This window comes from Heteronotia binoei, chromosome 2 (genome assembly GCF_032191835.1).
Source record: "Heteronotia binoei isolate CCM8104 ecotype False Entrance Well chromosome 2, APGP_CSIRO_Hbin_v1, whole genome shotgun sequence".
In the NCBI taxonomy this organism is placed as follows: Eukaryota; Metazoa; Chordata; class Lepidosauria; order Squamata; family Gekkonidae; genus Heteronotia; species Heteronotia binoei.
The window spans coordinates 8,155,580-8,167,089 of NC_083224.1; the positions used below are offsets into that span (position 1 = coordinate 8,155,580).

Genomic DNA, 11,510 nt, shown 5'->3' on the forward strand with positions numbered 1-11,510 from the left:
GAAGCTGTAAAAGGTAAGAAGGACTCCTTTAAGCGGTGGAAAACCAGTCCAAGTGAGATTAGTAAAAGGGAACACAGGCTGTGGCAAATCAAATGCAAGACTGTGATCAGGCAGGCAAAAAGGGACTATGAGGAGCATATTGCAAAAAACATAAAGACCAACAATAAAACTTTCTTCAAATATATTAGAAGTAGGAAACCAGCCAGGGAGGCAGTGGGGCCCTTGGATGACCATGGGGTAAAAGGATTACTGAAGGAGGATAGGGAAATGGCTGAAAAGCTAAATGAATTTTTTGCCTCCGTCTTCACTGTAGAAGACGAGAACTTTTTGCCCGCCCCAGAACCACTAATTTTGGAAGGGGTGTTGAAAGACCTGAGTCAGATTGAGGTGACAAATGAGGAGGTCCTACAACTGATAGACAATTTAAAAACTAATAAGTCACCGGGTCCGGATGGCATACATCCGAGAGTTCTGAAGGAACTCAAAGTTGAACTTGTGGATCTTCTAACAAAAATCTGTAATCTTTCATTGAAATCTGCCTCCATTCCTGAGGACTGGAAGGTAGCAAATGTCACCCCCATCTTTAAAAAAGGTTCCAGAGGAGATCCGGGAAACTACAGGCCAGTCAGTCTGACTTCAATACCGGGAAAGTTGGTAGAAACCATTATCAAGGACAGAATGAGTAGGCACATTGATGAACACGGGTTATTGAGGAAGACTCAGCATGGGTTCTGCAAGGGAAGATCTTGCCTCACTAACCTGTTGCATTTCTTTGAGGGGGTGAACAAACATGTGGACAAAGGAGACCCGATAGATGTTGTTTACCTTGACTTCCAGAAAGCTTTTGATAAAGTTCCTCATCAAAGGCTCCTTAGAAAGCTTGAGAATCATGGAGTAAAAGGACAGGTCCTCTTGTGGATCAAAAACTGGCTGAGTAATAGGAAGCAGAGAGTGAGTATAAATGGGCAGTCTTCGCAGTGGAGGACGGTAAGCAGTGGGGTGCCGCAGGGCTCGGTACTGGGTCCCATGCTTTTTAACTTGTTCATAAATGATTTAGAGTTCGGAGTGAGCAGTGAAGTGGCCAAGTTTGCGGATGACACTAAATTGTTCAGGGTGGTGAGAACCAGAGAGGATTGTGAGGAACTCCAAAGGGATCTGTTGAGGCTGGGTGAGTGGGCGTCAACGTGGCAGATGCGGTTCAATGTGGCCAAGTGCAAAGTAATGCACATTGGGGCTAAGAATCCCAGCTACAAATACAAGTTGATGGGGTGTGAACTGGCAGAGACTGATCAAGAGAGAGATCTTGGGGTCATGATAGATAACTCACTGAAAGTGTCAAGACAGTGTGCGTTTGCAATAAAAAAGGCCAATGCCATGCTGGGAATTATTAGGAAGGGAATTGAAAACAAATCAGCCAGTATCATAATGCCCCTGTATAAATCGATGGTGCGGTCTCATTTGGAGTACTGTGTGCAGTTCTGGTCGCCGCACCTCAAAAAGGATATTATAGCTTTAGAGAAGGTGCAGAGAAGGGCAACTAGAATGATTAAAGGGCTGGAGCACTTTCCCTATGAAGAAAGGTTGAAACGCTTGGGACTCTTTAGCTTGGAGAAACGTCGACTGCGGGGTGACATGATAGAGGTTTACAAGATAATGCATGGAATGGAGAAAGTAGAGAAAGAAGTACTTTTCTCCCTTTCTCACAATACAAGAACTCGTGGGCATTCGATGAAATTGCTGAGCAGACAGGTTAAGACGGATAAAAGGAAGTACTTCTTCACCCAAAGGGTGATTAACATGTGGAATTCACTGCCACAGGAGGTGGTGGCGGCCACAAGTATAGCCACCTTCAAGAGGGGTTTAGATAAAAATATGGAGCACAGGTCCATCAGTGGCTATTAGCCACAGTGTATGGAGCACAGGTCCATCAGTGGCTATTAGCCACAGTGTATGGAGCACAGGTCCATCAGTGGCTATTAGCCACAGTGTATGTGTGTATATAACATTTTTTGCCACTGTGTGACACAGAGTGTTGGACTTGATGGGCCGTTGGCCTGATCCAACATGGCTTCTCTTATGTTCTTATGTTCTGGCTGACCCAAGGCCATTCCAGGAGCTGCAAGTGGAGGCGTGGGGAATCAAACCTGGTTCTCCCGGATAAGAGAGCTCTGGCTGACCCAAGGCCATTCCAGCAGCTGCAAGTGGAGGAGTGGGGAATCGAACCTGGGTCTCCCGGATAAGAGTCCGCACACTTCACCACTACACCAAACTGGCTCTCTACTCATCTGCATATAACTCATCTGCATATGCCACACACCCCTGTAGTGTTTCCAAGTCCAATTCAAGAAATATCTGGGGACTTTGAGGGTGGAGCCAGGAGATATTGGGGGTGGAGCCAGGAGCAAGGATGTGACAAGCATCATTGAACTCCAAGGGAGTGCTGGCCATCACATTTAAAGGGATGGCAACCCTTTTTAAATGCCTTCCTTCCATAGGAAATAATGAAGGATAGGGGCACCTTCTGTTGGGGCTCATGGAATTGGACTCCCTCGTCCAATCGTCTTGAAACTTGGGGGGTATTTTGTGGAGAGGCACTAGATGCTATACTAAAAAATTGATGCATCTACCTCAAAAAACAGCCCCCCCCCCCAGAGCCCCTGAAACCTCCAGATCAATTCCCCATTATACCCTATGAGAATCTATCTCCACCTAGGGAATAAAGCAGTGCCCAGTAAGAACATAAGAACATAAGAGAAGCCATGTTGGATCAGGCCAACGGCCCATCCAGTCCAACACTCTGTGTCACACAGTGGCAAAAATTTTTATATATACACACACACTGTGGCTAATAGCCACTGATGGACCTGTGCTCCATATTTTTATCTAAACCCCTCTTGAAGGTGGCTATACTTGTGGCCGCCACCACCTCCTGTGGCAGTGAATTCCACATGTTAATCACCCTTTGGGTGAAGAAGGACTTCCTTGAAGTAGATATTTCCCCCCCGTTTCTGGCGACTCTGAAGCGAGGGATTGGCCTCTCTACTCACGAGTTGCAGCCAACGTCTTCAAAGTAACACAGACCCCCCCCATCCCAAGAGGAAACCTTTCCAATCGGAGACTGAAGCCTCCCTCTAAGCTGCAGAGTCTTGTGAGCAAAAATTCTGCTTGGTGGGCTGCTGGCATGAAAGTGGTGAGTGACTGCATCGATGAGTGTGCTCTGGGGTCCTCCTCCCTGAGCAAAGCCAAAAATGTGTGAGCCGGAGGCTAAAGATCTGTGAGTTGGCTCACACTTACTCAGCTTAGAGGCAACGCTGCTCCCATCGTACTAGTTAAATGACTCTCTCCGAGGTGGTCACAGCGGCACGAGGAAGATTTCCATCTATCTGCTTTTATATGGTTTGGTTACTTTCCCATTTCTTTCTGGGGGGAAATATTAGAAAGTCTGTCAGATCTGAAGAGTTCACCTGGATTCTCACAGGGGGTTTGAACAACGGAGCCCAGGAGAAAGGATTTTTTTGGGGGGGGGTGGGGAGAAAGAAAGAGCATAATAAAATGTGCAGCTTCTGGAGCTCCGCTCCTGTGAGCTCCCGCCCGACACGAGGCCTGGTCTTACCCAAGATCTGGAATGGGTCCTCTTTGCCAAAGTCTGGGGTGAGGAAGAGGCTGGGGGGGACCTCAGCGGCAGGGGTGGCGGTGCCCTCTCGTGTTCCAGAAGGCGGCTGAGAGGCCGGACTGGGCTCCTCTGTGGGGATCGTGGCCTTGGCCTCACTCGAGTCCTCTGGAGCCAATGTCCTGTCTGCCTCTTTAGCAGCTGGTCTGGTTTGTTCTTCTCCTGGTCCCTCTGCCAAGCCAGGGACCTCCAGTGGCTTCGGTTCTTCCGGGGGAAGGCTCCCTGAGGTGGGGAGAGCAGTGGCCTCCGGAGGAGTTGGGGGTTCAGGAAGGGCTGGAGGTTCCTCAGAAACAACTTCAGGCCTGAAAGGTGGGGTGAAAGTGAGATATCTCAAAAACACGCTGATCCAACAACGTCAAGAAAGCCCCCCCCCCCCACCCCCACCAGGGAAGAGTACTTCCGAGGGCTGCCAAGTCCCTCTGCCGGAAACCAGGGGGTCCAATTCTACAAAGAAGAAGAAGAAGAAGAATTGCAGATTTATACCCTGCCCTTCTCCCTGAATCAGAGACTCAGAGCGGCTTACAATCTCCTTTCCCTTCATTTCATTTCATTTTATTCGATTTCTATCCCGCCCTCTCCACCAAGGCGGCTCAGGGCAGCTCACAACATAAAATTCTAAAAATAAGATTAATGAATATTAAAATACATTAAATAGTTTACAGCAGTTAAAACAAGAAAACAATCTATCAATGTGCTATCCTACAACCTTCCTTTGGGAGGTACCCTGTGAGGTGGGTGGGGCTGAGAGGGCTCTCACAGCAGCAGCCCTTTCAAGGACAACCTCTGCCAGAGCTATGACTGACCCAAGGCCATGCTAGCAGCCGCAAGTGGAGGAGTGGGGAATCAAACCCAGTTCTCCCAGATAAGAGAGCTCTGGCTGACCCAAGGCCATTCCAGCAGCTGCAAGTGGAGGAGTGGGGAATCAAACCCGGTTCTCCCAGATAAGAGAGCTCTGGCTGACCCAAGGCCATTCCAGCAGCTGCGAGTGGAGGAGTGGGGAATCAAACCCTGTTCTCCCAGATAAAGAGTCCACGCACTTAACCACTACACCAAACTGGCTCTCTATGAGCCCCCAAAGAAGGTGCCCCCATCCTTCAATATTTCCAAATGGCGGGAAGGCATTTAACAGGTGTGCGGTCCCTTTAAATGCGATGGCCAGAACTCCCTTTGGAGTTCAGTTATGCTCGTCACACCCTTGCTCCTGGCTCCACCCCCCCAAATCTCCTGGCTCCACCCCCAGAGTCTCCAGATATTTCTTGAATTGGGCCCGGCAACCCTAATTCCAACGTCTCTGAAGAAGTGCATTTGCACACGAAAGCTCACACTTTGAATAAACTTCTGTCGGACTTAAAGGTCCCACTGGACTCAGAATGTGGTCTCCATTGGGCATGTGCAACTGTAGGGTGACCACCAGGCCTCGGATTCAGTGGGAGCTCGCCGGAGCACAGCTCCTGAACCTTTCTGAGAGTTCCCCCTCCTTGTCCACTGAATAGTAGGTGCAGCTGCATGACAATCCCTGGATGAGCCCCACCACCTGTTTTTCTACAAAATGACTCCTGGTGACAACCATACCCACAGCAACCTGAAGTCGTCCCACACTCAGAGTCGTAGGGGGGGCAGGCGTCTTACCTTTCAAGGGTTGGCGGGCAGCTAAAGCTTGGCTGAAGTTGGGGCTGCTTCTTTTGGGTGCCATCAAGAAGGGCTTGAGTCTCTTTCGCTCCCACGGCATCACCTGAGCTCTCTCCTCCTGCCACAACGTGACTTGGCTCGTCAGCCTGGACTTGGCCTTTCTCCGCTGCTTTGGTGTCCACGGAAGTCTCTCCTCCTGCTCCAGTGTGGCTTGGCTCTTCAGCCTGGACGTGGCCTTTCTCCGCTGCTTTGGTGTCCACGGAGCTCTCTCCTCCTGCACCAGTGTGGCTTGGCTCTTCAGCCTGGACTTGGCCTTTCTCCGCTGCTTTGGTGTTTATGGAGCTCTCTCCTCCTGCACCAGTGTGGCTTGGCTCTTCAGCCTGGACATGGCCTTTCTCCGCTGCTTTGGTGTTTATGGAGCTCTCTCCTCCTGCACCAGTGTGGCTTGGCTCTTCAGCATGTCCTTGGCTCTCTTCCACTCCCTTTGCATCGCTTGGGCTCTGCCCCTCTGTCACAGCATGTCCTGGTTCGAGACCCGCTTTAGCCTCTTCTTTTCCTTCCACGGGGGCTTCTCCTCCCCCTCCAGTATCATGAGCACTGCAAGACCCCCCGTCCTTCTCCATCCTGTGCCGTCGTGGAGGAGCTTCCCCCGAACCAACAGTGCTCCTCTTTGGTTTTCAGCCCAGATGCTCCTCTTTGGTTTTCAGCCCAGCTTCTGTACGAGGCCCGCCTAGCCGCACTTCAGTCCAGCTAGCCGCCGGCACAGGCCCTTCTTCTGCATCACAAAGAAGAGAAATAAAATAAGTTATATAGGAGGAGGAGAGTGCAGATTTATACCCTGCCCTTTTCTCTGAATCAGAGACTCAGAGCGGCATAAAAACATAAGAGAAGCTGTGTTAGATCAGGCCAATGGCCCATCCAGTTCAACACTCTATGTCACACAGTGCCCCAAAAATCCCAGGTGCCATCAGGAGGTCCATCAGTGGGGCCAGGGCACTAGAAGCCCTCCCACTGTTGCCCCTCCCCAAGCACCAAGAAGACAGAGCATCATTGCCCCAGACAGAAGAACATAAGAGAAGCCATGCTGGATCAGGCTAATGGCCCATCCAGTCCAACACTCTGTGTCACAGAAGAACATAAGAGAAGCCATGTTGGATCGGACCAATGGCCCATCCAGTCCAGCACTCTGCGTTACACAATAGCCAAAAAAACCAAGTGCCATCATGAGGTCCATCAGTGGGGCCAGGACACTAGAAGCTCTCCCACTGTGCCCCGCCCCCAAGCACCAAGAACACAGAACATCACGCCCCAGACAGAGAGTTCCATCTATACCTTGTGAACATAAGAACATATAAGAAGCCATGTTTGATCAGACAGTAGCCAAAAAAACCAGGTGCCATCAGGAGGCCCATCAGTGGGGCCAGGACACTAGAAGCCCTCCCACTCTTCCCCCCACCCCACCCCCAATCACTGCTCCAGATATAAGAACATAAGAGAAGCCATGTTGGATCAGGCCAATGGCCCATCTAGCCCAACACTCTGTGTCACACACAGTGGCAAAAAAAAAGGTGCCATCAGGAGATCCATCAGTGGGGCCAGGACACTAGAAGCCCTCCCACTGTTGCCCCCCCCCCCAGCACCAAGAATACAGAACATCACTTGCCCCAGACAGAGAGTTCCAACGATATGCTGTGGCTAATAGCCACTGATGAACTTCTGCTCCATATGCTGATCCAATCCCCTCTTGAAGCTGTCTATGCTTGCAGCCGCCACCACCTCCTGTGGCAGTGAATTCCATGTGTTAATCACCCTTTGGGTGTAGAAGTACTTTGTTTTATCAGTTCTAACCTGACTGCTCAGCGATTTCATGGAGTGCCCACGAGTTCTCGTATTGTGAGAAAGGGAGAAAAGGACTTCTTTCTCCGCCTTCTCTATCCCATGCATAATCTTGTAAACCTCTATCATGTCACCCCCTCCGTCAACATTTCTCCAATCTCCAATCTCCTTTACCTTCCTCCCCCACAACAGACACCCTGGGCGTTTTCGCACTCACCTTCAGCCGGCGCGACCCCCCCTGTTCACCGCGCAGGATCTGCGCGGATTTCGCACTAAACGCCGCGGAGCAGCCGGAGGAGCCGGAAACTCCCGGCGCTTTTGCGGTGCAAACTGAAACTGCCAAAGAGGGGGGTCGCGCTGGCTGAAGGTGAGTGCGAAAACGCCCCCTGTGAAGGTGAGTGCGAAAACGCCCCCTGTGAAGTGGATGGGGCTGAGAGAGCTCCCAAAAACTGCCCTTTCAAGGACAGCTCTGCGAGAGCTATGACTGACCCAAGGCCATTCCAGCAGGTGCAAGTGGAGGAGTGGGGAATCAAACCCGGTTCTCCCAGATAAGAGTCCACGCACTTAACTACTGCACCAGACTGGTTCACAAAAGTATTTTTGCGAACGTGATTTTCTATGACACGTGGAATTCTATGACATACAGAAAGCGACGGTGGCTAAAAGCAGCTTCAAGAGGGGATTGGAGAAACATCTGTAACAGAAGTCCATCGGTGGCTATTAGCTACAAGGAACAGATGGAACTCTCTTTCTAGGGTAGTGATGCTCTGTCTTCTGGGTAGGGTTGCCAGCCTCCAGGTGGGGCCTGGAGATGTCCCATTTTTACAACTGATCTCCAGCTGGCAGAGATCAGCTTCCCTGGAGAAAATGGGGAAATGTACAAAAACCACCAATCAACAATAATCTTCACACTCTCAATGTGTGCACATGCGTTTGATTTAGTCAAATATAAGACAAAATAATGATACAAAGGAACACTGAGTTACATGTTCTCCCCCAATTCATGAACTATACAGTTTCTGCATAGGAAACAGCCCTTAACGTAGTTCGTGACTAAGTGCTGTAGGGTGGAGTCCTTAGTGGTTCCGCTCGTGAGGTCGCAATGGAGAGAATAAGGAACCGTACAGAAAGGAGTCCTCACGGTTTCACTTGTCCGGTTCTTCGTCAGCCTCTTCTATCACCGTTTCCCAGAGCCACAATAACTTTGTTTCAAACACGGATCAACACATGCTCTGCCAGCACATGTTCACAGAATCAGTATTGCTATCAGATGGCCATCTAGCCTTAGTTTAAAAACCTCCAAGGAAGGAGAGCTTACCACCTCCCGAGGAAGCCTGTTCCACTGAGGAAACCGCTCTAACGGTCAGGAAGTTCTTCCTCACGTTGAGCCGGAAACTCTTTTGATTTCATTTCAACCTCTTGGTTCTGGTCTTACCTTCTGGGGCCACAGAAAACAATTCCACACCCTCCTCTATAGGCAGCCCTTCAAGGACTTGAAGATGGTGATCAGATCACCTCTCAGTCATCTCCCATCCTCTCCTAACGTTCAGATCAAAAACTCTTTTGTTTAATTTCAACAAAGATAGCTCGTAGAGCAGGGAGAAATCTTCTAGCCCCTCTTCCCTCCAGTAGAGGCTTTTGGACACAGGAGAACTTTTGCAGAGCAATTTGAGTAGGGTTGCCAGGTCCGATTCAAGAAATATCTGGGGACTTTGGGGGAGGAGCCAGGAGAAGAGTCTCAGAGTGGCTCACAATCTCCTATATCTTCCTCCCCCACAACAGACACCCTGTGAGGTGGGTGGGGCTGAGAGGGCTCTCACAGCAGCTGCCCTTTCAAGGACAACTCCTGCGAGGGCTCTGGCTAACCCAAGGCCATCCCAGCAGCTGCAAGTGGAGGAGCGGGGAATCAAACCCGGTTCTCCCAGATAAGAGTCCGCACACTTAACCACTACACCAAACTGGCTCTTTGGGGGTGGAGCCAGGAGCAGGGGTGTGACAAGCATAATTGAACTCCAAAAGGAGTTCTGGCCATCACTTTGAAAGGGACTGCACACCTTTTAAATGTCTTCCCTCCACTGGAAATAATAAAGGATAGGGGCACCTTCTTTGGGGGCTCACAGGATTGGACCCCTTGGTCCAATCTTTTTGAAACTTGGAGGCTGTTTTGAGGAGAAGCATTAGATGCTAGGCTGCAAATGTGGTGCCTCTACGTCGAAAAACAAGCCCCCAGGGCCCCAGACACCTGTGGATCAATTCTCCATTATACCCTATGGAAATCGGTCCCCATAGGGCCAGTGTGTCCAAAGCTGCTTAACGTGAGAGCCACATAGACTAAACATCAGATGTTTGAGAGCTGCAAGGAAGGAAAACAGACGGGAGACAGAGAGATGGAAAGAAAGCAACTTTAACTTTAAATACATTCTCCAAGCCACCAGCTAGCTTGGCATGGAGAAGTGATTTAAAGAGAGCTATGCCTTCTCTTGGCCGAGGACCGGCCTACCTGAGGCCGTCTTTCCCCATATGAGCCCCAGAGAGCACTGAGGTCAGCCGGGAAAAACAAACTGACTACCCCTGGGCCGAAAGAAGCTAAATTTCAGAACACCCGTGCACGGGCCTTTTCAATCGCGGCCCCTTCCCTATGGAATCAGCTCCCGGAGGAGGTGCGGGCCCTGCGGAGCCTTGATCAGTTCCGCAGGGCCTGCAAGACCACCCTCTTCAAGCTAGTGTACACGGACTGCTGAATTATGGTTGTTTATAAAGGGAGCCGCCAATATGGTCCTGTTTAAGGACCTAAGCTACTATGTAAACTAACAGAAATTAGCGTCGGAAATATCACCACCATTGTCAGCTTAAGTTAAATTTTAATTATATATTGACTGGTTTTTAATAATGTTAATTTTAAAGTCCTATATTTATTGTTCTGTATGTTTATAAATGTTGTTAGCCGCCCTGAGCCTGCCTAGGCGGGGAGGGCGGGATATAAATAAAATTTTATTATTATTATTTATTATTCTCCAAGCCGGCCAACAGGGCTGTGGGGGCTTCAAGGGCCACACAATATGTGTGAAAGAGCCACGTTTGGCTCCCGAGCCACAGTTTGGCCACCCCTGCCATAGGGCATAGCGGAGTGCCTTGCAGACATCCCCCCCCCCCATATTCTGATGACCCTGAAGCGGGGGGAGGGCCTCCAAACTGGGGGGATCCTTTGCCCCCACCTGGGGATTGAGCAACCAAAGAAGTCCCGCAGAAAAATGGAACGAAGGAAAAAAGACCCCAGCGGGTTCCATGTATATAGGAGCTCCAAATAGCCTTAGGAATAATAAAGCCCACTTAAATACGTCTTTAATCCAACTCAGATTTATTCCACAGAAGCCATAAGCTTTAGAAAAGTGTGGATTGTACAAAATTTATACAGGACTTGTCCACACAAAAAAAAATACTCCTCTTCAGCTGCGTGTGTTCTATTATTTTGCCGCAAATGCATCAAATATATTATGCGATAGGATGAATTGATTGAATTTGTCCCGTTTCGCTTCCAACGCTCTATCCAAGCCAAAGCTGATTTCATTCTAAGCCCTCTTTCCACGTTCAGCGAGGGTCGAGAGTGAAGCGACGGAGAATGTGGAAAGAGAGCTTAGAATGAAATCAGATTCGGGTTGGATAGAGCGTTGGAAGCGAAACAGGACAAATTCAGTTGATTAATCCTGTCGCATAATATATTTGAACATATGAAGCTGCCTTATATTGAATCAGACCCTCCTGGGTCCATCAAAGTCAGTATTGTCTACTCAGACTGGCAGTGGCTCTCCAGGGTTTCAAGCTGAGATTTTTCAGGCCTATTTGCCTAGATTCTTTTTAGTTGGAGATGCCGGGGATTGAACCTGGGACCTTCCGCTTACCAAGCAGATGCTCTACCCCTGAGCCACAGTCCCTCCCAAGTGAAGACATAGGTATGAACATTTGAAGCTGCCTTCTACTGAATCAGACCCTCAAAGGTCCATCAAAGTCAATCTCGTCTACTCAGACTGGCAGCAGCTCTCCAGGGTCTCAAGCTGAGGTTTTTCACACCTATTTGCCTGGACCCTTTTTAGTTGGAGATGCTGGGGATTGAACCTGGGACCTTCTGCTTCCCAAGCAGATGCTCTACCACTGAGCCACCATCCCTCCCCTGCTCTCCAGGGTCTCAAGCTGAGGTTTTTCATGGATCCTTTTTAGTTGGAGATGCTGGGGATTGAACCTGGGACCTTCTGCTTACCAAGCAGATGCTCTACCCGAGCCACAATCCCTCCCCTGCTCTCCAGGGTATCAAGCTGAGGTATTTCACACCTACTTGCCTGGACCCTTTTGAGTTGGAGATGCCGGGGATTGAACCTGG

General features: G+C 49.7%; 1 protein-coding gene across 1 annotated transcript in view; it reads right to left on the reverse strand.

Moving 5' to 3' along the window:
• The window catches only part of MYLK2 (myosin light chain kinase 2), a 52,863-nt gene extending 46,908 nt beyond the window's left edge, over positions 1-5,955 (reverse strand). Inside the window, exons 1-2 of the mRNA XM_060263609.1 lie at positions 5,300-5,955; positions 3,614-3,972 (exon numbers count right to left, since the gene is read on the reverse strand). Coding sequence (XP_060119592.1) covers positions 3,614-3,972; positions 5,300-5,922 — 982 coding nt within the window. The 5' untranslated portion in view covers positions 5,923-5,955. The remainder of the gene's footprint in view (positions 1-3,613; positions 3,973-5,299) is intronic.
• Between the last annotated feature and the right edge of the window lie 5,555 nt (positions 5,956-11,510).